Source organism: Rana temporaria, chromosome 5 (genome assembly GCF_905171775.1).
Source record: "Rana temporaria chromosome 5, aRanTem1.1, whole genome shotgun sequence".
In the NCBI taxonomy this organism is placed as follows: domain Eukaryota; kingdom Metazoa; phylum Chordata; class Amphibia; order Anura; family Ranidae; genus Rana; species Rana temporaria.
In genome coordinates this window covers 125,257,574-125,284,184 of record NC_053493.1, presented here as the reverse complement: position 1 = coordinate 125,284,184, position 26,611 = coordinate 125,257,574, and the positions used below count along the sequence as shown (strand labels likewise).

Here is a 26,611-nt window from a genome sequence, read left to right as displayed (position 1 = left end):
ACAGATGTTAAATAGGGTTTAGGTCTGGGGACATGCTTGGCCAGTCCATCAACTTTACCCTCAGATTTCTTAGCAAGGCGGTGGTAGTCTTGGAGGTGTGTTAGGGGTAGTTATCATGTTAGAATGCTGCCCTGCGGCCCAGTGTGCTTCAGTATGTCACAGTACATGTTGGCATTCATGGTTCCCTCAATGAACTGTAGCTCTCCAGTGCCGGAAGCACTCATGCAGCCCCAGACTATGACACTCCCACCACCATGCTTGACTGTAGGCAAGACACACTTGTCTTTGTATTCCTCACCTGGTTGACGCCACGCATACTTGACACCTTCTGAACCAAATACGTTTATCTTGGTCTCATCAGGCCACAAGACATGGTTCCAGTAATCCATGTCCTTAGTCTGCTTGTCTTCAGCGAACTGTTTGCAGGCTTTCTTGTGCATCATCTTAAGAAGAGGCGACAGCCATGCAGACAAATTTGATGCAGTGTGTGGCGTATGGTCTGAGCACTGACAGGCTGACCCCCCCACCCCTTCAAACTCTGCAGCAATGCTGGCAGCCCTCATACGTCTATTTTCCAAAGACAACCTCTGAATATGATGCTAAGCACATGCACTCAACCTCTTTGGTGGACCATGTAGAGACCTGTTCTGAGTGGAACCTGTCCTGTTAAACTGCTGTATGGTCTTGGCCACTGTGCTGCAGCTCAGTTTCAGGGTCTTGGCAATCTTCTTATAGCCTAGGCCAAAATTATGTAGAGCAACATTTTTTTTTCAGATCCTCAGAGAGTTCTTTGCCATGAGGTGCCATGTTGAACTTCCAGTGAACAGTATGAGAGAGTGAGAGTGATAACACCAAGTTTAACACACCTGCTCCCCATTCACACATGGGACCTTGTAACACTAACAGGTCATATGACACCAGGAGGGAAAATGGCTAATTGGGCCCAATTTGGACATTTTCACTTAGGGGTGTACTCACATATTTGTTGCCAGCGGTTTAGACATTAATGACTGTGGGTTGAGTTTTTTTGAGGGGACAGCACATTTACACTCTTATACAAGCTGTACACTCACTACTTTACATTGTAGCAAAGTGTAATTTCTTCAGTGTTGTCACATGAAAAGATATAATAAAATATTTACAAAAATGTGAGGGTGTACTCACTTTTGTGAGATACTGTATACAGTAAAACCTTGGTTTGAGAGTAACTTGGTTTGAGAGCATTTTGCAAGACAAGCAAAAATGTTAAATACATTTGACTTGATATACAAGCGATGTCTTGATATAAGTGTAGTGTCATATCAGAAGTAATGATAAAAGAGAAGAGAGGCCCTCTAAGTGTAGCAATATGGTTACATTTAATGAAGATACAACATTTAGAAACTCACATGGTTGATGATTAAAACAGATACATCTAAATATGCAAGCATCTGATGTAAAGCTGTCCACATAGACCATCCTCTTCATCGCCATCAACGTCTTCCCTTCCACTCTGCGCTCCATGAGCGCTTCAAACCTCACTTCCAGATCGCTCTACTGCAGGGTAGTCTACCCAGTCACGATTGCAGACTGACAGCGTTGAGAGCCAGCGATGTGGAGGACGGTCTATGTGGACAGATTTTCCCCCAGATGCCTGCATACTTAGATGATCTTTTAATCATCAACCATGTGAGTTGCAAAATGTTGTACCTTCATTAAATGTAACCATATTGCCACATTCTCTTTTCTTTTATACTCTGTAGCTCCTGCTGGATTTTGCTTCTAATCCCCTCGTGGAAGCCTCCATTTGTGGGTGGACACTTTATGGTTACATAACCTATCACATTGCTATTATCTTTTTATATGGACTTTAAACTGAAGGACTTATGAATAAATGGTTGTGGAACAAATCATTTGAGTTTTCATTATTTCTTATGGGGAGATTCACTTTGATATACAAGTGCTTTGGATTACAGGCATGCTTCCGGAACAAATTATGCTCGCAATCCAAGGTTTTACTGTATATATAACTATTTCCAATATATATTGCAAGTATTCCAAACAGTTCAAACAGGCATGTCGACGCCATCTATGTACATATTTCAATATGTATTGAAAGAAGGATCATGATAATATAGAAATATTTCTATCCTGAGCTTAAAGGCACGCGGGGCTTAAAAACACAGTGATTCTATTTTGGCTCATGGTGGATTTTAATTATACAGAGAATATATTTCAGGGTCCTAATAAAACATGTAATTGCTCAATGACAAAATAATCATGCATTGTATTATTGCATTATTCCAGAGGACTTTTATATTTGCACCTAAATCAATATATCAGATGAAAAAGTGTTGATTACGAAAGAGAGAGAAAGCAATAGAAATGGAGAGGGAAATGGGGCTCATAAATGATAAATTTGTTGTAATACCTATGAATGACATCTAACGTGTGAGGATATGCTATGAGAATGTTGTTAAACATTTATGCATTTATCAGCCATTCTGAACGCCTATACTGAGAAACACTACCTGTACTATATGGCTTATTTTAACACGTCTTATGGGGAATTTCTTACTCATTGTTTTGTTCCATTCTTTATTTAAGTACAACAAATTCCAGTAATAAAGAGAAAATATATTGTGCCTTATCAGTGCAGTAAAAATTCTGTATATTTTTTTATCAAAACATCATTACAAAACCCATGGAATTTTATCTTTGCGTATTTTAACATTGCAGCCTGGGTTGGATCTATGATTTGTCTATCTGAGAGGCTTTTCTTATGAGCTCAGTAATATGATATTGAATGTTTGAGTATGGGACCTCAAGTATGGGTGTGGCGTGGAATAGAATATTTTTAGAACAATTGTAGAGAAGAATAATCAGTTAGCTGTGACTGATAGAGCTGCTGTCCCGTGGTGGTTTGTCTTAAAGGGGTTGGAAAGGTTTGTTTTTTATTTTCTAAATAAGCTTCCTTTAAGCTAGTGCATTCTTGGTTCACTTACCCTTTCCTTCGATTTCCCTTCTAAATGTTTTTTTTTCTTTGTCTGAATTTCTAACTTCCTGTTCCTGCTCAGTAAGCTGTTCAGTAAGCTGTTCTGACTGACTTTTCACCTCTCGGATTAGGGTGGAAAGCTTACTGAGGAAAAACAGGAAGTGAGAAATTTAGACAAAGAAAAAAACATTTAGAAGGGAAATCAAAGGAAAAGGTAAGTGAACCAACAATGCACTAGCTTAACCACTTCAAAACCGCACGCCGTCATATGACGTCCAAAAAGGGGATCTCTTATCCCGGGTGGACGTCATATGACGTCATGTACTTTGTGCGGTGATATCTGAATGATGCCTGCTCCAAGAGGCATCATTCAGATATAATTTTGTTCCGGCGGCGATCCTGCGCACCATAAGAACAATCATAGTGTCGGCATTCTTATAGGTGGCGGGAGGGAACATCCCCCCTCCCGCCGCCATCCGGTGCTTCTCCGGGCTCTCCCTTGCCATCAGGGGCCCGGAGAGATGATCGCTGTGCGCCGGATGGGAGACATAGAGATGACTGGTGACCAGATGGTCACCAATCATCTCTATGACCGTCGGAGGCCGGGCGCGATGTGATGACATCACACCCGGGTACCTGTAAGTAAACAAAGCCGCGATTGCGGATAGTAAGAATGAGATCTGTGAATTTTTTTTCACAATCTCAATCTTTCCAGCATGGAGGAGAGATGTGGGGTCTTATTGACCCCGCATCTCTCCTTAAAGAGGACCTGTCACACACTATTCATTTTACAAGGGATGTTTACATTCCTTGTAATAGGAATAAAAGCGATCGAAAAAAAATGTAAAAAAAGGTGTAAAAAATAATTAAATATGTTAAATAAAAAAAAATTAAAACGCCCCTGTCCCCGGTAGCTTGCGCTCATAAGCGAAAGCACGCGTAAGTCCCACCCATTTATGTAAACGTCGTTCAAATGACACATGTGAGGTGTCGCCGCGTGCGTTAGAGCATGTGCAACAATTCTAGCACTAGACCTCCTATGTAACTCTAAACTGGTAACCTGTAAAAAATTTAAAGCAATGCCTATGGAGATTTTTAAGTAACAACGTTTTGCGCCATTCCATGATTGTGCGCAATTTTAAAGCATGACATGTTAGGTATCTATTTACTTGGCGTAACATCATCTTTCATATTTTACAAAAAAATTGGGCTAACTTTACTGTTTTGTTATTTTTTAATTCATGAAACCATTTTTTTTTTACAAAAAAAAGGGGATTTTAACAATTATTGCGCAAATACCGTGAAAGATAAAAAGTTGCAATGACCGCCATTTTATTCCCTAGGCTGTCTGCTAAAAAATATATATATATATTGTTTGGGGGTTCTGAGTAATTTTCTAGCAAAAGAATGATGATTTGTACATGTAGGAGAGAAGTGCCAGAAAAGGCCCGGTATGGAGGTGGTATTTAAAGCCCGGTATGGAGGTGGGTTTTAAAGCCCTGTATTGAAGTGGTTAAAGGAACCTATTTAGAAAATAAACATAAACAAACCTTTACAGCCCCTTTAGCCTAGGTTCACACTGCTGCGAATTCAAAATCGCAGTAAAATGCGCGATTTTACCGCGATTTTGCGGCCGCGATTTTGCTGCGATTTTGTCGCGATTTCGGCCGCAATTTAATGTAAATCGTGGCCCGAAATCGCAAAAAGTAGTACAGGAACTACTTTTTGAAATCGCAGATGCGGCGTCGCACTGATTAGGACAGTGCCATTGCCGACAATTGCCGCCGATTTGAGATGCGATTTGACATGTCAAATCGCATCTCAAATCGTTCCAAATCGTACCCAGTGTGAACCAGGGCTTAATCTGCTTTTGTGCAATCAGACTAAATCTTACTTGAAGGGTGTTGATACACTAGAGGCCACAATCTCCCTAAGTATTTCCATTCAAAATGGAAATCATTTATTAGATATTAACTTCCCAAAATGGAAGCATTTAAAGACAAAGCAGTGCAGAGACATTCGAGTTCAGGCAATGGACGGTACTTAGTATAAAGAGTAAGAGCTATGATAACATGTTTTATGCAAACATAAAATGTGAATTAAAATTCCAGTAATATAAATAATCTAAACTCTTTAGGCTGTCCCATTAGAATATCCAATAAAACATAAAGATAACATATCTAATAAATAGAACATTTGTTAAAATAAACATACTTTACATTTTAAACATTTTGGCAATGAATCCACATTGCTTGACAACATGCCAAGATTTATAGCCAAGAGGTGTAAACATATAGCTGCACATTCATATAAGTATATACTTAAAAAAGGACTAATTGAAGGAATATAAAACCCTCAAAAGTTTTTAATGTAACTTATGATGAAGTTTTCTTTTCAGCAATGTCACCCGAGATCACCTAAATACAACTACCTTTTATGTGTTCATTGACTGGGACTGCAGTAACAGCTAATTACCACATGTATTCTTTGGATGTCTGCCCATGCACATGTCTGAATATATCTTATTGGCATGAACATTTCTGTTAGTAGATTTATTCAGTCTATTTTTATGTCAAAATATTTCAAGTCAAACAGATTCATACAAATGAACCAACAATCAAAATTGTGCCACGAGTCTGATAATAGTTTTATTTTTTAACTGTAAAAAATTTAATATTAAACAACATGATTTTAAGAAGTCTAAATTACATTTTAGATGGTAAGTCCATCTACCTGATAAAGGGACAAAGTATCAGTGCCCATCAGTACCACCTCATCAGTGCCCATCAGTGAAGGGAAAAAATTACCTGTTTGCAATATTTTATAACAAAACATGAAAAACATTTTATTTGATCAAAAATTTAAAAACACAGGGCCGGATTCAGGTAGCCCTGCGTAATATTGTGCGCCTTTCATTATTGAATCCCAGTGCGCATGCTCGAAATTCCACCGCAAATCGGCATTGCTTTCGACGTGAACGTAAATTACGTCCAGCCCTATTCGCGAACAACTTACGCAAATGACGTAAAAAATTCAAAATTCAACGCGGCCTCATAGAAGCAGAAGCAACGTTACGCCGGAAAAGCCTTACGCAAACGACGTAAAAAAATTCCGCCGGGGGCGCATGTACGTTTGTGAATCGGCATATCTAGGTCATTTGCATATTCTACGCCGAAAACGACGGAAGCGCCACCTAGCGGCCAGCGTAAATATGCACCCTAAGATACGACGGCGTAAGAGACTTACGCCAGTCGGATCTTAGCCTAATTTCCGCGTATCTTGCTTTCTGAATACAGAAAGAAGATACGCCGGCGCAGCTTTGAATTTACGCGGCGTATCTATAGATACGCCAGCGTAAATTCTTGCTGAATCCGGCCCACAGTGTTGTTTAACCACTTAAGCCCCGGACCAATATGCAGCTAAAGGACCAGGCCCCTTTTTGCGATTCGACACTGTGTCGCTTTAACTTACAATTGCACTTCAGTTTTTCAGGTTGTAATATTAAACACTTGCTTACTGGACACTTATGCCCCCTTCCTGACCAGGCCATTTTCGACGTGTCTCCCAAACAAAATTAATGTCCTCTTTTTCCCACAAATAGAGCTTTCTTTTCGTGGTATTTGATCACCTCTGCGGTTTTTATTTTTTGCACTATAAAGACAATTTTAAAAAAAAATGCAATATTTTTTACTTTTTGCTATAATAAATATTCCTCAAAAATATATAAAAAAAAATGTTCCCTCAGTTTAGGCCGATACATATTCTTCTACATATTTTCGGTCAAAAAATCGCAATAAGCATATTGATTGGTTTACACAAAAGTTATAGGCCCAGATTCTCAAAAGGAGTTACGACGGCATATCTCCAGATACGCCGTCGTAACTCTGAGTGTGAGGAGTCGCATCTCTGCGCCTGATTCATAGAATCAGATACGCCTCACAGTTGCCTAGATACGAGCGGCATAAGTCTCTTACGCCATCGTATCTTAGGGTGCATACTTACACTGGCCGCTAGGGGCTCTTCCGTATATTTCCGCGTAGAATATGCAAATTAGCTAGATACGCCGATTCACGAACGTACGTGCGCCCGGCGTATCAAGATACGTTGTTTACGTAAGGCGTCGGACCGACGTAAAGTTACCCCTCATAAAGCAGGGGTAAGTCATGTTAGGTATGAACATTGGAAACGTCCGAACAGCGTTGTAATTTATGTCATTTGCGTAAGTTGTCCGTGAATGGAGCTGGGCCTAAGCATTGAGCGGGCGTAATTTACTTTGAAAATTCGACATGATACTGAGCATGCACGCGCATGCTCCGTTCGTTCGGACATGCATCTACATGGGGTCACACTTAATTTAAATACATCACGCCCATGACCTGCCTACTTTGAAATATGTGCGCTTACGCCGGGCCATTTACTCTATGCCACCGTAACTTGGGACGCAAGTGCTTTGTGAATACTGCACTTGCCTCTCTAAGTTGCGGCGGCTTAGCGTAAAGAAGATACGCTACGCCCGCACAAAGTTACGCCACCCTACATGAATCTGGGCCATAGCGTCTACAAAATAGGGGATAGTTTTATGGCATTTTTATTAGTATTTATTTTTTTACTAGTTATGGTGGCGATTATCGATTTTTGTCATGACTGCGACATTATGGCGGACACATCAGACACTTTTGACACTATTTTGGGGCCATTGTCATTTTTACAGCGAAACGTGCTATAAAAATGCACTGATTACTGTGAAAATGACACTGGCAGTGAAGGGGTTACCTTGTAGGGGGTGCTGAAGGGGTAAAGTGTTTCCTAGGGAGTGATTACTACTGTGTGGGGGCGTGGCTTTGCATGTGACTTCACTGATCATCGTTCATTATGACAGGGAACAGACGATCAGTGGCAGTCACACTAGGAAGAATGGGGAAAGGTTTGTTTACCCATGGCTGGTTTGCGACCCATGGCTGGGCTCTTAAAGGTGACGTACAGGTAAGTGCTTGTGCCCTTCTGCCGACGTATATCGGCGTGAAGGGGTCCTTTAGCGGTTAAATACCGCCAAAAGAAAGCTCTATTTGTGTGAAAAAAATATATAAAAATGTTATTTGGGTGCAGATTTGCATGATTGCACAATTGTCATTCAAAGTGTGAACAGCTGAAAGCTGGAAAATGGCCTGGTCAGAAAGGGGGCATAAGTGTCCAGTAAGCAAGTGTTTAATATTACAACCTGAAAAACTTAAATGCAATGTATAATTTGATTCAAACACACATTTTTTAAATGTTGTAGTTAAATTGTTTATTGTGGCTATTACACATGATACCTTTGAAAGTCATCTTCAACTTAAAGCGGGGGTTGACCCGAAAAAAATGTTTTAACATTAGATTGAGGCTAATTACTGGAGGCAGAATCGGGTGGTTTTTTTTTAATTATCATTCAAGTTTAATTTTATTTTCAAAATATAGACGGTACATTTGATATCATACAGTACAACACAAATTCATTATATTGCATTACACAATGACATATTCAGTATTATATTCACTCTATCAATACCGTGGTCCAAATCAAAGAATCATTCAATAGTCAGATATAAAGAATATAACAAAAAAAATCACATGTTTTTGTTAATCAGAATCGGGTGTTTTTTTTAAATCAATGCAGTACTTACTGTTTTAGAGATAGATGTTCTCCGCCGCTTCCGGGTATGGTCTTCGGGACTGGGCGTTCCTATTTGATTGACAGCCTTCCAATGGTCGCATACAGTGCATCACGAGTTGCCGAATGTCGGTGCGGCTCTATACGGCGCCTGCGCACCGACGTTTGGCTACTTTCGGAAACTGGTGACGCGCTGTATGCGACGGTCGGAAGGCTGTCAATCAAATAGGAAAGCCCAGTCCCGCAGCCCATACCCGGAAGCGGCGGAGAACATCTATCTCTAAAACGGTAAGTACTGCATTGATTTTAAACAAAACACCCGATTCTGCCTCCAGTAATTAGCCTCAATCTAATGTTAAAAATAGATTTTTTGGGTAAACCTCCACTTTAAGAAAAAAAAAATCATAAGATACACATTGCTAACTAAAAATTGCAATCATTCAGAAGTTTCTAGTGCATGCTGGGACATTTCTGAAGTGCCAACATTACACCAGAGGTACAAAGAGTGTGTGGCAATAAGTCGGTTGTTCTGAATCTCATAAATAATGGGATTCTTAGAAAATGGTTAAAGCGGTGGTTCACCCTCAGTGACACGATTTTACCATCGAGACAGGCATTGTAGCGCGAGCTACAGTATGCCTGCCCCTATTTTTTTACCCCCGTACTCACTGTGTACTCGTACATTATAGATTTCGGCTCACGCGGGGAATGGGCGTGCCTATGGAGAGGGAGGATGATTGACGGCCGGCCCTGACACGTCACTCTCCCCGAAGACTGCCGGAGTAGATCTCGGCTCTTCACGGCGCCTGCGCACAGGCTATGCGCAGGCGCCGTGAAGAGCCAAGCCTATTTCGGCTATTTGCGGAGAAGCGTGACGCGCCAGAGCCGGCCGTCAATCATCCTCCGTCTCCATAGGCACGCCCATTCCCCGAGGGGAGTCGGTATCTTCGATGTACGAGTACACGGTGAGTACGGGGATAAAAAAATCGGGACAGGCATACTGTAGCTCGCGCTACAATGCCTGATTTTATGGTAGAAGAAAAAAAAAATTTTTTTTTTGGGTTTATAGGGTGAACCCCCGCTTTAATTCATGCAAAGATGTAAAACTGTGAACATTGAAGAGATTACACTACTGAAACATACATACAATATAATACATGTTCAGCTATATGTTGTGTCTATTCAACTACATGTTGTATTTTGTATGAAATACATAGAATGTTAAAACGTATTTGTAACAATCATTTCTTTTCCTTTTCAGTTATGGAAAAATTGTATCAACTAAGGCAATCCTTGACAAAAACACAAATCAATGCAAAGGTGTGTAAAATATTTCCTTTGAATATGCTTTCCTCATATAATTTGAAAGAATATCAATCTGTTTTGGATTAAGTTTATGCTGATTATAGAAATGCTAAACAGCACAGCATGTTATATTTGCAGGCTTAGTATGGTACGTGTATTTCTTGGCGCACAACCAATAAAGTTTACATAGAAAACACCATGGTTACAGACAAAGCTGTGATGTTTTTTTGGTACAAGTACTGAACCTTTGTTGCATAAAAAACGTTTGGATTATGTAACATCATTAATTGCTATTAGCACAAAATCTATATTATATAATAAAAACTGATTGCAGGCAAGTATCACTTTGTCTTATATATACAGTAAGTAATAACAAACCTGGACAGTTGAAACTGGATGAATGAAAACAATAATGAAAAAAAAATACATAAAGATATGTACATCTCACTAGTTCCAACCGTTATGTAATGAAAACTGATTAACCACTTCAGTCCCAGAATAATTTACTGTCCAGACCACTTTTTGTGATTCAGCACTATATCACTTTAACTGACAATCGTGCGATGTGGTACCCAAACAAAATTTAAAACAAACTTTCTTTTGGACAGGTGGTCCACTTCCATCCAAATGCCCCATAAAGAACAGCAGGGTTGTTTTTCAGACAGTACTGCCATCCGCCTGCTCAGTTGGGATCAGCGGAGAGATTCCCTGCTGAGCAGGTGGATGCACATTATGGAGTCCGCCCCCTGTGGAAGGTGCCTTAGAGGAGGAGGGCTCATTGCTACATTCTAAGTGCTACATGGCCTCTACAAAGTAATCTTTCAGATTTCTAGAATTGCATTCATATCACCAGTTATTTTTCATCTTATCAGGAGCTAATACTGTATGATAGACTATATTGCATGGTCAAGCAAAGACTGCTGCCCACATTGTTAATGTTATAATGTTATAATATCAAAACTATCATTCCATTTGTAATTAATGAACTTGTTGCTGTGTTTGTTTTAACAATGTCTCATGTATTCAGATGCTGAATAAAGTTGCCTATAACTTTCAATTGTCTAATAAACTGGGTCATGGGAATTCTAAGGTGTAACTACATATTCTTATCAAGGTCAACACTTATAGGAGCACTACATTTGGGGGCTTATCTGGGATACTAGCTGTGTCCACCAGAGTAATCTTCACCCAGTTTCCTCATAAAATGCAAAATGGAGCCCAAAGCCATTATTGAATGGTACCAAAAAAATGGGTGTTGATCCTGCTAACTGTACCACTTTGTTACTGCTGAATTCTAAGTTATCCACTGAACAGATATACCACAGAGGTGATATTTCATCATACAACAGAAGAAACAGAATAACACTGTACATATCCAGGTGCTAATGCAATGGGTTTATTTAATAATATGATTAAATCTGCTTGATGTGATAGAGCCAGAAAATCAAGATGATATTGTTTGATCACAAATAACCCAAACATAAGCTTCATGTTTACCAGAAGGAACATGGGTTTCAGCAACCTCAATGACTATAGTGCTGTAGTTTTTTACTGCATTGGGAGGCTTTGTGACTAAGTGCAATCAGACCAGCACTGCTTACTCTTCGGCAGGTTACAGAAAGCTTCTCTGGGACACAGCCCTTCCCATCAGGCAGGAGGAGCATGAAACCAAGATATAGCAAACCAATTCAGGCACTGGATTAATTTAAAGTGAAAAGAACTCACCGCTCCCGGTGAAACCGATACACCCACTGGAACACACACCTGAGTGCTAGCCTCGGCTCGCCTCTGTGGTAAATCATAAAAATAAGAAACAGCTTCACCTCACGTGGGCTCCAAGTAAAGTTTATTGGAAAAGAAGGAGTGGAGTTGCGCTAAAAATGTGTGACTTATCAAAAAATAGTGAGCACTATAAAGTCCCAAGGAGAAAGAAGAAAAATCTTCTTTAAACAAATATAAACTGTGTGAAAGTTCTGTGCATAATCAAATTTCATATGGAATCACAACGTGAAGATATATCTGGATCACTGTTCCCTGAAATTGCTGACCCTTACCAGATTTTCAGATCCAAAGGATCAAGCCAAGCAGATAGCCAAACAACTGGGCTGCACAGGAGATCAGGATCTTGATAAAGTCTTCCCAGCAGTTCATCAGTGGAACATCCAGAAAGCAAACAAAGAAAATAAAACTAGATAGTGTGATATTGTCAGGTAATCACACACAAATTCTCCCCTTGTGACTGGCAGACGGACAGTGTGACATGCAAACCACCACCAATATACACACTGACCCGTGAGCAAGTCTGATTAGACGAAACGTCGGGAGGAGACGTACTGACGTCACCGAGATTTGAGGACTACACGTTCTACTACCGGCCGGATCCTTTTTGCTGTTTTTAAAGTTACCTATGACTGTTTTGGGAGAAGATTTTTCCATTGGCTGCCCATATCCCCCTTGTGCTTTTGATCTATCTATACCTAGGGCTCTGGTAAGGGTCAGTGTGTATATTGGTGGTGGTTTGCATGTCACACTGTCCGTCTGCCAGTCACAAGGGGAGAATTTGTGTGTGATTACCTGACAATATCACACTATCTAGTTTTATTTTCTTTGTTTGCTTTCTGGATGTTCCACTGATGAACTGCTGGGAAGACTTTATCAAGATCCTGATCTCCTGTGCAGCCCAGTTGTTTGGCTATCTGCTTGGCTTGATCCTTTGGATCTGAAAATCTGGTAAGGGTCAGCAATTTCAGGGAACAGTGATCCAGATATATCTTCACGTTGTGATTCCATATGAAATTTGATTATGCACAGAACTTTCACACAGTTTATATTTGTTTAAAGAAGATTTTTCTTCTTTCTCCTTGGGACTTTATAGTGCTCACTATTTTTTGATAAGTCACACATTTTTAGCGCAACTCCACTCCTTCTTTTCATAGTATTTTTTGTTTGTATAAACATCTTGAGTTTGCAGCTGTTTTTTATTGTTATAGATAAGCGCACTTTTTTTCACTTTTGCATATAAAGTTTATTGGAATATCAAAATATCCAAAATGACACCAGAGGACACCAGCAGTGGTCAAGGTAGACATGTTTTACACAACAAAATGTGCTTAATTATTACCTAATGATTAAGCACATTTCTGTTGTGTGAAACGCGTCTACCTTGACCACTGCTTGTGTCTTCTGGTGCCATTTTGGATATTTTGACATTCCAATAAACTTTACTTGGAGCCCACATGAGGTGCAGCTGTTTCTTATTTTGACACTGGATTAATTGGATGATATAGAAGCCCAAAGGTAACAGAAAATCACAGATAGTCTAAGAGGGATTGCAGCAGATTTTGAGGATGCCACCAGACAGTACATATTAAAGTCAGTGCTTAAGAGCTCAATATATAAATATGTGAATGCTCTACATTTTGATATCTGTCTATTAGATATAAAGATATGGATGCACAACCTTTTCATAACTATGAAAACAAATGGTATACTTTACAAATATTGTACAGCATTTCAGATTTTTTTTCTTTCCAATTGTAAATACTGTAGGTTATATAAAATAACTAATTTACTAACACTTTCTATTGACTATAGCAAAGTCATTTATTTTATACCAACTGACCTTTGCTTTCAGTAGTGCCTTTTGCATTACACATGCATTCGGATGCATAAAATATGTAAGACAGATTTTTTAGGATAGCTCTGTATATATACAATATGTGGCACAGAGGCTTGATCGCCAGCATTTCCTAAGTTACTTTCATATCTTTGGGTGCTGACAGAATGAGTAATCTATGTCTCCCCGAAAGGGAATAAAAGGGAGTTAAAATGCCAAACATATAGGCACATTTCACTGAACTTGAATTACTATCATTTACATCTGCCCCCACTGACTGTTTAATTATGTGCATGCAGGTTTACTTGCAGTTGAATGAATACTTATTGCCATATATATTCCATCCTGATCTTCCATTGTGTATCATAAAGCAAACTGAGCAGCCGGAGGATCATTACATTTGTCAAACAAAATATGCTGCAACTATCATATATTTACCGTTCAATCTCCAGGTCTGGCTCGTTCATCCATGTCGAAGTGCCTCTGTGATCTTTGTTGAATAATGCAGCCCATTTATTTGTAGATGGGTCAGCATTGTATTTGTAGCCTGAAAGCATACATATGAATAGAAGTGATAGAATATGTACTTTAATGAACTAATATAATATCTAGGCATAATTAAATTTTCAGTTTATTTATGCATATTTATGCATATATTACCACCATACTCTGTAGGGCTTTAGAGAGTGATTGGAACAATGCATTTCTATTCCAGCCCTACTGAAGCTTACTGTATATAGACTATAAAAGGTATGGGAAGTATGACATTATGGATGTTTTGTTGATTTGTAAGGGTGCAATGGTTTTAAAAAGCTCCTGATAGTTAAGAAGGCATCTTTAAATATTCTTAAATAATTTTTTTAAATTAGCTTTTTTTGTAATTTTATTTAAGAAATTATTTTATTATTTATTTTTAGAACAAAATTAGTGACAGCTATTCGACACTAACATAGTACTGGATGATAAATGGCTTCATTTATCAACAAAGCCATGTGATTCCCAAGTCAGCATTCACACTGACATGGGGATGATATATATATATATATATATATATATATATATTATGTGAGGGGTTAGCTCGGTAGCGGGGTGTGTGACCCCTTGGATGGGTTCACCACACACTGAACTTATACAGACTGGCAATCAAAAACGGTTGAAAACAAAGTTTCTGGTTTATTTTTCCATCTTGCTGGAAAACAATTGCAAGTATCCAAACAGCATAAACAAAATCAAAACATAAAATAAATCCTAGCCACGCTGGGCGTCTACCTTCCACACAGGAACCTATCTATGAAGTCTAACACAGCCTACCGCTGGATAGACAGTGCTGCTCATACAGCAAACAATAGTCTTTTGATTTTGTTATCACACAGAAAAAAACAATGGTCTCCTCACCTCATCAGGCACTGCTCTCCTACTCACACAGCCTTAGGAGTGATGCAGCAATCAAGTGGTAACCCTCTGGCTACTTATAAAGGCCTTGATTGCTTTATTCTGACCAGCTGAAGTTTTCTAAAGGCCTCTAGCCTTCCTCTGTCTATGTTTGTAGCCGACGCCCGATAATAATCTGTGTATCGTCTAAACAAGGCAGAAATGTATGTCCCGGCAGTGACAACACCCACAGATTTACCTGCCTTCCTGTCACATACCCCCCCCCCTCTTGTTTCAACCCTAGGGTTGGGACACAGGTTGCCAGGCAGGCATGCACTCGGGACAACCCATCTGCATTCCCCATTTCAGCACCGGGGCGATGCGTCACCACAAAACTAAATTCTTGGAGGGCCAGGAACCACCTATTTATCCTCCTATTGGTCTCTTTGTTCTGTGCCATCCACTTCAACGGGGCATGATCCGTCACCAGCTCAAACTGTCTACCCACGAGGTAGTACCGGAGAGAATCCAAAGCCCATTTCACCGCCAAACATTCTTTCTCAATGGTGGCATAATTCTCTTCATGGGCCTTCAACTTTCGGCTGAGGTACATAACAGGGTGTTCCTCCCCCTTGATAACCTGAGACAGTACAGCTCCTAAACCCACATTTGACGCATCTGTCTGAACCACAAAGTCCCGTGAGAAATCGGGCGAATTTAAAACTGGCTGACTACATAAGGCCTGTTTTAAAGCTTGAAAAGCCGTTTCTGCTTCGGGAGTCCATTTGGTCATTACAGACTCCTTCCCCTTGGTCAAATTGGTCAGGGGAACAGCCTGTGAGGCAAAATGGGGGATAAAGCGGCGATAGTAGCCTGCGATACCCAAAAATGCACGAACCTGTTTCTTGTTGGTGGGACGTGGCCAATCCTGAATAGCCTCAACTTTGTTTATTTGGGGCCTAATTAGACCTCTTCCAATAGTATACCCCAGATACTTTGCCTCTTCTAGCCCAAGGGTACATTTTTTTGGATTAGCTGTAAACCCGGCTTTCCAGATGGAATCCAACACAGCCTGAACTTTTGGCAAGTGTGATTCCCAATCCTCACTGTGAATGACAACGTCATCGAGGTATGCAGCAGCATAGGCTCGATGAGGCCGAAGGGTCTTATCCATGACGCGTTGGAATGTGGCGGGAGCATTTTGTAACCCAAAAGGCATTCTCCGATATTGGAAAGATCCGTCTGGAGTTACAAATGCTGTTTTTTCCCTGGCCGACATCGAGAGAGGAATTTGCCAATAACCCTTGGTAAGGTCTAACGTTGTCATGTACCGAGCAGTGCCTAGGCGATCAATCAGTTCATCTATGCGGGGCATGGGATAGGTGTCAAACTTAGTGATTTGATTAAGGCGGCGAAAGTCATTACAAAACCGCCAATTTCCATCGGGTTTGGGCACTAAGACAATGGGACTTGACCAATCACTATTTGACTCTTCTATCACCCCCAGCTCAAGCATTTGTTTTACTTCCTGGCGAATTGCCTCTCGCCGGGCTTCTGGAATTCTATAGGGCTTCAACTTGACCTTATCCCCTGGGGTGGTGATAATGTCATGTTCAACTCCGGAGACCCAACCTGGCAGGTCTGAAAACTTCTCCTTATTACGGAGCACAAATTCTTTAACCTCCTGTTTCTGCGTTTTGGATAGAGTCTCCGCTATCCCAACTTCAGGGACAGTCCGGTCAAATGGAGCATAAACTCGGGCAGTCTCAGCGACCAAGGACGCTCTATCCTTCCATGGTTTCAGCAAGTTCACGTGATAGAGCTGCTCAGGTTTTCGTCTTCCCGGTTGGCTAATTTTATAATTCACCACTCCCACTTTTTCCAACACTTCATATGGACCCTGCCATTTGGCTAGGAATTTACTCTCGACCGTGGGGACCAACACCAACACCCTATCACCAGGTGCAAAGGAACGGACCTGGGCCCCACGATTGTAAACCCTTTGTTGAGCCAATTGGGCTTGGGCTATATGTTCCTTCACAATCGGCATTACTTGGGCAATTCTGTCTTGCATTTGGGCCACATGTTCAATCACACTTCGATGGGGTGAACTCTCACTCTCCCATGTTTCCCTGGCAATGTCCAGTAGGCCCCGAGGGTGCCTCCCATACAGTAGCTCAAACGGAGAGAACCCTGTGGACGATTGGGGAACCTCTCTTATTGCAAACATTAGATAAGGGAGCAGATAATCCCAATTCTTTCCGTCTTTATCCACCACCCTCCTCAACATTTGTTTTAAGGTTTTATTAAACCTCTCCACTAACCCGTCTGTCTGAGGGTGATATACGGATGTACGTAGTTGGGTCACTTTCAGGAGTTTACAAAGTTCTTTGGTTACCCTAGACATAAACGGGGTGCCCTGGTCAGTTAGGACTTCCTTAGGGAGACCCACACGGCTGAAAACCTGAAATAATTCTTTGGCAATTGTTTTAGCAGAGGTGTTTCGGAGAGGAATCGCTTCTGGGTACCGGGTGGCATAGTCCATTATTACCAAGATGTGCTGGTGCCCTCTAGTGGACTTCAACAAGGGGCCAACCAGGTCCATGGCGATCCTCTCAAAAGGGACCTCGATAATGGGCAGGGGTACCAACGGACTGCGGAAATGTGGCATTGGTGCAGTAATCTGACACACTGGACAGGAAGAGCAGTACAATTCCACTTCTTTAGTGATCCCAGGCCAATAAAACCTCTGGGTGATTCTCTCCCGGGTTTTTTCCGCTCCCAAATGTCCCCCAAGAATATGCCCATGGGCCAGTTCCAAAACCATCTTGCAGTACGGTTTAGGCACTACCAGTTGCTCAATGGTGTCCTCTATCCTCTGTGACACTCTATATAACAGGTCCCTTTCAATAATAAAGTAAGGGAGGGCAACCCTCTCGTCAGGATTAACTAACTCCCCATCTACCTTCACTGCATTCTCTCTGGCTCTTAGCAATGTGGGGTCCCTTAATTGCTCAGTGACAAAGTTTTCTCTGTGCACCTCGAGGTCATCAAACCCTATCGGCCGCTGTTCAGCAGGCTCCTCCCTAGGGACTGGTGATTCCCCTGCTAATACTGAGAATGGAAACTCAGGAGAATCCTCACAGTTAGAGGTTTCTGGAATAGATGGTTCAGACTCAGAAGAACCACCTACTGGGGAATCTGGGCAGTCCCAGAGTTCCCAGAATTTTGGGAAATCCCTTCCCACAATGGCGTCATGTGGCAGTTTGGGAACTAAACCTACCTGGTGACACAAGTTACCGAGGGAGGTTTCAAAGGAAACGGTAGTCACCGGATATTCTCGAGTGTCCCCATGTACACAAACTACAGCCATTTTCCTCGGATGTAAGGTTTTTCCTACCACTAGGTCACTTTTCACTAAGGTGACCAGGCTACCTGAATCCAACAATACCACAACATTTTTACCATCTAAGCACATTCTATATAACGGTTTCTTATTTCCCTTTACTGCAGTGCATGTGGTTGCAAAAAGGGACTGTCGTCTCTCGGTAAGAAAGTCACATTGCATGGGTTCATCACCCGCTGGGCAAACGGCTGCTACATGTCCCTCTTCATGGCAACGGTAACAGATCAACCTTCTGGTCCTCTCCTGTGGGATGGGTCTTCCAGGTCGCTCTCGCCAAACATTAGCAGTAGTCCCGATAGTTCCTCTAGTTACTCCTTGGTACCTCACTCCACCCCCGTCCCTTGATGCAGTCTTACTTATAGGTGGGAACGGTCTGGTCTTGGGGTGAAAAGTCTGTGCGTCTCGGGTGGAAGAGGACAAACTCTCCGTTGTTAGGTACCTTTCGACCAGGTCTACAAGTTTGTCTGCAGTATCCGGACCACCATGGTTCACCCATTTCTGCAGAGTGTTAGGAAGAGACCTGAGAAATTTGTCCATGACTACTCGCTCCAAAATTTTTGGTCCGGACAGAGTTTCTGGCTGCAGCCACTTCTTAGCCAAATGGATAAGATCATACATCTGTGACCGAGGTGGCTTCCTCTGCTGATAACTCCAATTGTGGACCCGCTGGGCACGGACATCCAGGGTTACACCAAAACGTGCCAATATTTCCTCTTTTAATCGATCATAGTTCTTTGCGTCTGCAAGCTCTAAATCGAAATATGCCTTTTGGGCTTCTCCAGATAATAGGGGAGCCACTAGTCCAGCCCACCGGTCTTTAGGCCAATTCTCTCTTTCCGCTGCTCTCTCAAACGTGGTCAGAAACATCTCAGGGTCCTCATCTGCAGTCATCTTTGGCAATAAGTGTCGCACCTGAAAAGTCGGTACGTTACTGGCCTGACTCCCAGCCTCGGTCTGCTGTCTCTGAAGTTGTTTCACGATGGCCTCCATTTGCTGCTGGTGTCTCTGTTCCAAGCCTGCAATGCTTTCTTGGTGAGCTTGTTGTTGAGCTGCAATGCTCTCTTGGTGAGCCTGTTGTTGAGCTGCAATGCTCTCTTGGTGAACCTGTTGTTGAGCTGCGTAGGCTTGTTGTTGAGCTGCAATGCTCCGCTGCAAAGCTGCATTCGTCTGTTGTTGACTTGCATTTGCCTGTTGTTGATTTGCATTTGCTAAAGCCAGCTGTTTCAGTATCTCCTCCATTTTGGGTTCACTTTAGTTGCCCGCGGCACTCCACCATATGTGAGGGGTTAGCTCGGTAGCGGGGTGTGTGACCCCTTGGATGGGTTCACCACACACTGAACTTATACAGACTGGCAATCAAAAACGGTTGAAAACAAAGTTTCTGGTTTATTTTTCCATCTTGCTGGAAAACAATTGCAAGTATCCAAACAGCATAAACAAAATCAAAACATAAAATAAATCCTAGCCACGCTGGGCGTCTACCTTCCACACAGGAACCTATCTATGAAGTCTAACACAGCCTACCGCTGGATAGACAGTGCTGCTCATACAGCAAACAATAGTCTTTTGATTTTGTTATCACACAGAAAAAAACAATGGTCTCCTCACCTCATCAGGCACTGCTCTCCTACTCACACAGCCTTAGGAGTGATGCAGCAATCAAGTGGTAACCCTCTGGCTACTTATAAAGGCCTTGATTGCTTTATTCTGAACAGCTGAAGTTTTCTAAAGGCCTCTAGCCTTCCTCTGTCTATGTTTGTAGCCGACGCCCGATAATAATCTGTGTATCGTCTAAACAAGGCAGAAATGTATGTCCCGGCAGTGACAACACCCACAGATTTACCTGCCTTCCTGTCACAATATATATATATATATATATATATATATATATATATATATATATATATATATATATATATATACCGTATTTGCCGGTGTATAAGGCGACTGGGCGTATAAGACGACCCCCTAATTTTACAGTTTTTTATGATTTTTTGCCTGTACTCACCGTATAAGACGGCCCCCTTCCGAGGCTTCTGATGCTTCATATTTCTTCCTTCTGGAGCCATATTCTTCTTCCTTCTTGCTGGAGCTGGAGCCAATCACAGTGAGCGATGTATTCTATTAATGAATACAAAGCCTGCTTGGATTGGCAGAGGCTGTAACATCATCAGCCCATGCCTCTCTGTCTCTCAAAGCCAATCCGAGCACGCTACTGTATGTAACCTGCTCAGATTGGCAGAGGTTGTTACTCCAATCCAGGCAGGCTCTGTATTCATTTGAATAGGTCGCTCAACGGGATTGGCTAAGCGGTATATACTGTATTTAGCCGAAGCTACATGTATTACCAGGTGCCCAGCATGACTTATTCTGACATAGCTTTATTCATTACCAAACCTGTCAAGTATACCCAGTCACATCCTATATCCATACCAGTCACGCAAACTCGCAAATTGAAACCATGCTTTTCCAATACAATGAAACCCAAATTCCTATTTATTTCTTACATCTGCACATAATTGGATAATTCACTTAATTTTCACTCAATTTAATGTGTGGGGAACCTTAAATTGAGTGAATATTAGTAAGTGAATCAGCCTCATTTTATCATTATGTCTCGTGTGAATATTAAATGCAAAATGCCAGTGATGCACAAAAATATATACTGTATGCTGTAAATATATATATATATATATATATATATATATATACACACAATACTTTGAATAAAAACAATTCTGCCTTGATGGTTCTTCAGTTTCCTGTTTCAGTTTGCTACAGTCAGTCCCCTGTCCACCTACAGTCTGCCACAATCTTACTACAGTCACTTGCAATCCAACTACAGTATGCAACCTATCCCACTCAGTACTGCCAGCTGCCAATATTTCCCTGTATAATCTCCTGCCAGTCAAGCTAAAGCAATCTGCTCAGTACTATTTAGCTGCCAGTCCAACTGCCTGTACCATTTTCCACACTGTTCCACTTCCAGTGCAAGCTCTGCTCTCAGTCTGCTGGCAGTACAAGTCCTGCTACTGCCCTGCTTCCCATTCAGTACAGCCTTCTACCAGTGTCTTGTTTACAGTGCAGCTTAGCTCCCGATCTACCTGAACCTCTCACTGCTGTATCTTTAGAGCTACCTCTATAGATCTATGGGCACCTACCCCTCCCTGTGGCATTGAGTACCTGTGTACCTGTTTGGTGAGCTGGCATACCCCCTCAAATGCCTGTGAGGGGGTAACCAGTGGAACACCAGCTAGCTCTTAGACTGTACCTCCAAGGAAAACAGCCAATGTGAGCTAAGAATTTTCATTGAGAGTTTTCTCAAGGTAAAGGTCTACACCCAAGGTTGACGACATCCATGTGTGTCTGACAGCCAGCTGATGTGTTTAGCTGTCTTTAAACATTGGCTTTCCTAGGTAGCCAAAATTGGCACAATTGGCTGTAGAGATCTTCCAGTATATTAAAGTGATGCCATAAAAAGACACTTAAATGTTTTATGCATAATTAAATTACAAAAATAAATATTACCAACAACTTTATCAGTGCCTATCAGCGCAGCCTCACCTGTGCCCCGCAATGCAGCCTCACCTGTGCCCATCAACGCAGCCTCACCTGTGCCCATCAATGCAGTCTCACCTGTGCCCATCAATGCAGCCTCACCTGTGCCCATCATTGCGATGTGACCAGTGCCCACCAATGCAGCGTGACCTGTGCCCATCATTGCAGTGTGACCTGTGCCCATTATTGCAGCCTCACCTTTGCCTATCATTGCAGCCTCACCTGTGCCCATATTTGCAGCCTCACGTGTGCCCATTAGGGAGATTTGTAGTGCGGGGGTAGGTTATTACAAGTGTAACATGTAACATGTTCAGATAGGTGAAATTATCCTTTAAACTATATGACAAAAAAAATCTGTACTGAAATCAATGATAGACAGCAAATAAACATATATACGTTAGGTTCAGAAGAAGACAGTTATCTAATTTTATTTTCTTAATTGTATTGACTGTAAGCATGCACAGTACACTTGCAGCTGGATCTGGCAACTCATACATCACAGTTATGCATCACACTACAATATTTACAAAAAGTATTTCTTCCTGCACTTGGCATCTACAAAATCTTTAGTAAAAAATGTAAACCTAAAGGTTAATAAATACTTAAAGCGTCGTTCCGACAATTTTTTTAAAAATAAAAGTCAGAAGCTACAAATACTGCAGCTGCTGACTTTTAATATATGGACACTTACCTGTCCTGGGCGCCCGCAATGTCGGCATCCAAAGAAGATCTGTCCATTGGCTCTTAGTGCTGCTGCTGCCATCTTCGGTAAGGGAATCGGGAAGGCTTGTGGCTTCCCTTCCTGGTTCCCTACTGTGCATGGTCCCTGCTGTCTTCTGGGACCTGCAGCGACCTATGCCCGGAAGTGGGAGCAAGGTATCTTCTCCCTCCCCCCCACTCGAAAGGTGCCGAATGTGACACCGGAGGGGGGGAGGATTCTGAAAAGCGGAAGTTCAATTTTTGGATGGAACTCCGCTTTAAGTCTTAAAACATGACATAAAATAATTGGTACAGTGTTGCATAATTGTCAGTCAAACTCAGTCATCACAGCATTGAAAGTTTAAAAAATGCATAGAAGAGTGTATAACATGCTAGTATTGAGTTAGTTAGAGAAATTAATATACAGATATTTTCCCTTACAGTAATAACTTTATTGTGTATTTTTTTTGCTGCTATCATGGTCTAGAGTTTTGAGGACATTGTACAAGCTACTTATATATTGTGGCCCGGATTCACAAAGCACTTACACCAACGTATCTCGAGATACGCTGTGTAAGTGTAAATATGCGCCGTCGTATCTATGCGCCGGACTCTGAAACCAAGATACGCCTGAAAATAGGCTTCATTCGACCGACGTAACTTTCCTACGCCGGCTTATCTTGGGTGCATATTTACGCTGGCCGCAAGTGGCGCTCCCATTGATTTCCTATTCACATATGCTAATGAGGGAGATACGTCGATTCACAAACATACATGCGCCCCGCGCATAATATACGTGGTTTACGTAAGTCGTACGCCCGGCGTAAAGTTATTCCCCATATATGAGGCGCAACTCATGCAAACGTATGGACCAGAGAACCCAGCCGTCATATTTTACGTCGTTTACGTAGTACGTGAATAGGGATGGGCGTAGGTTACGTTCACGTTGTAGGCAGTGGTATCTTAGGGAGTAGTTTCGACGTGGTATACGTCCACGGGACGGCGCATGCGCCATTCGTTTTAAGTACTTCTATGACGCTTGGCCCATGATTTGCATGGGGTCAAGCCTCATTAGCATGGCTCACGCCCACTTTCACTTACGACGGCTTACGCCGAGGGAACCCAGTGCAGATTTGGCAGCACTGGCTTTGTGAATCCAGTGCTTGCCTCTCTGCGCTATGTCGGCGTAGTGTATATTAGATACACTACGCTGGCATAAATATGCGCCGATGTATGTGAATCCAGGCCTGTATATTTTTGTCCAGAATCATCTGAACATAAAGAAAAAATATTATATTCTCTTGAATATTTCTTTATCGAGGAGGAAAAATGTGGTTCATAAGCATCTGTACCATTTTAATAGTTTCCTTGTTGCTGTTATTTTTTTCATTGCAGGCTTTTATTACATATAAATAACTTGGAAAGGGACACAAATATTAGCACATCTAGAAATAGCAATGAATTTTCCTGTTTTCATATTCAATCCAGCTCTATCCAAGTGATCTATTCAGTAAGGGCCCCTTATTGTAGAAACTATTACTGCATCAAGGCAATCTGTGCAGATTTCATGGCAAGTAATACAACTTGTGTTTTCAGGAGCTCCCTGCAATTTGGAAAGTCCGAATTGTCCTGCAATACTTGCGCGGAGTTTGCGAGAACTAAAACTTCTACGAGTTACCTACCTGATTACCTGATTTTTTAAGGTTGCTATCTCACTAGAATTAGCACAAGAGGCCTAAAAAGTGTAACTTGATACTAATACTCTTATAGATACTTTAAAAATTATAGGAAGGCATGCTTTACTTCAAAGTAGTTGGCAACATAATTTTTTACTATAACTAGTCAATATCAAGACAGCTAATAGAGTGGGTAAGTCCTTATCCATTTTCTTAGAAGTTGCAAAAAATGTGTTTTGAAGTTGCCAATATACGTCAGCAGGATGGCAGCGGTGGGCAAATGGGCGTACCTATACGTCCCCTTTAATTTTCGGGCTAGTGGGCATGCGCCGCCACGTACTGCGTGACCTTGCCTGCGGGTCCCGCGGACTCAATGTCTGCCGGTGCCCTGCGATCATGGCACGGTGAGGCAGACCGGGGAGATGTCTATGTAAACAATAGACATCCCTATGTTGCCTAGCAACATGACAGGGATCTACTGCTCATTTTTATAGCACTGGTCGCTGTATAAATGACAATGGTCCCAAAATAGTGTCAAAAGTATCCAATGTGTCTACTGCAATGTCACAGTCATGATAAAAATCGCGGAATTGCTGCCATTACTATTAAAAATATATAATAAATGCCGTAAATCTATCCCCTATTTTGTAGACACTTAGGGCCAGATTCACATAAAAAGTACGCCGGAGTATCTTCTGATACTCCGGCGTACTTTCAAATTTGCCGCGTCGTATCTTTATTTGTCATTCACAAACAAAGATACAACGGCTTTTGGCTAAGATCCGACAGGCGTACGGCTTTGTACGCCTTCGGATCTTAGGTGTAATTCTCCGGCGGCCGCTGGGTGGAGTTTGCGTCGTTTTCCAGCGTCGGGTATGCAAATTAGCTGATTACGGCAATCCACGAAGATACGCGCGTTCGTCGCAATCTCTTACGTCGTCGCTAGTCGGTTTTTCCCGTCGCAAACATAAGCCTGCTTTATCATGGCTTACATTTAGAATAGCCATGTTAAAGTATGGCCGTCGTTCCCGTGTTGAATTTTCTTATTTTTTTTTGCGTAAGACGTCCGGGAATACGAAACGGCGTAACGCACGTTGCCGTTCAAAAAATATGTCGGGGCGCCCTAATTTCGCGCAAAGCACGTCGGGAAATTTTCAGAGGGAGCAAGCGCAGAACGTTCGGCGCGGGAACGTGCCTAATTTAAATGTTACGCGCCCCATTTGAATTAGGCGGGCTTGCCTCGGACAGCTTTACGTTACACCGCCGTAAGTTTACACGCAAGTGCTTGGTGAATCGGGCAATTGCGCTGAAAACGTGCGGCGGTGTAACGTAAAGACGATACGTTACGCCGCCGCAGATATCTGTGAATTTGGCCCTATAACTTTTGCGCAAACCAATCAATATACGCTTATTACAAATTTTTTACCAAAAATATATAGAAGAATACATATCGGCCTAAATTGAGGAATAAAACACAATTTTTATATTTTTTTGGAGATATTTATTATAGCAAAAAGTAAAAAATATAGTTTTTTTTCCAAAATGTACGCTCTTTTTTGTTTATAGCGTAAAAAATAAAAACTGCAGAGGTTATCAAATACCACCAAAAGAAAGCTTTGTGGGGAAGAAAATATGGAAATTTTGTTTGGGTGCAGCATTGCACAACCGCGCAATTGTCAGTTAAAGGGACGCATTGCCATATCGCAAAAAGTGCTCTGTTCAGGAAGGGGGTAAATCCTTTCAGGGTTGAAGGGCTTAAAGCATATGGCCAAATGCTTTAAAACATCTCAGAAAAGAGATACGGATGCTATATACTGGGTCCTCAAATGGGCTTCTCCACTTAATATTTGGGTTACCAAGGTAGTTCATTATGGCTTTGATTCTATTGATCTCTTGTGGGAATCATGTTTGCTCTAGGATTTCAGTATAATGAAAGGTTGACTACTGAGGATTAACTGTATACATGGAAACTGACACTTGTGGCCCCAGCATATAAAGATTGTGCAATGTTCTATTATTTATTATTGGTCCTCCTGAGTTTCTAGGTGTTCTCAGATCACTTGAAATAACCACTTGACATTGCCAATTAAGCTTTACTCTTTTTTGTGTCTAACTTGACAAACTAGTTATCCAGAACATTTGAAATTGCTCAACTAGAAAGTGTACATCTAAACAGAGTGCCTTTTGTCCCGTTATGACTATTGCTGTGAAGAACACTTAAACAAGGAAAAGACAAACATATTTCATTGTCACTCTGTTCAGCTCACTTGCTGAGGTGGCTCCCTAAATGACAAAGGTACAGCACTTTCGCCTTGGGCCTTAAATATTGATTTCAAATTACTCTCACATCTTTCATGTT

At 41.6% G+C, this 26,611-nt stretch overlaps 1 protein-coding gene across 3 annotated transcripts in view; it reads left to right on the top strand.

Annotated features, from left to right (window-relative positions):
- Positions 1-26,611, top strand: part of RBMS3 (RNA binding motif single stranded interacting protein 3) — an 827,636-nt gene that overhangs the window by 290,030 nt on the left and 510,995 nt on the right. For all 3 annotated transcript variants that reach the window (XM_040353091.1, XM_040353092.1, XM_040353093.1), the window contains exon 3: positions 9,883-9,941. In XM_040353091.1, coding sequence (XP_040209025.1) covers positions 9,883-9,941 — 59 coding nt within the window. The remainder of the gene's footprint in view (positions 1-9,882; positions 9,942-26,611) is intronic.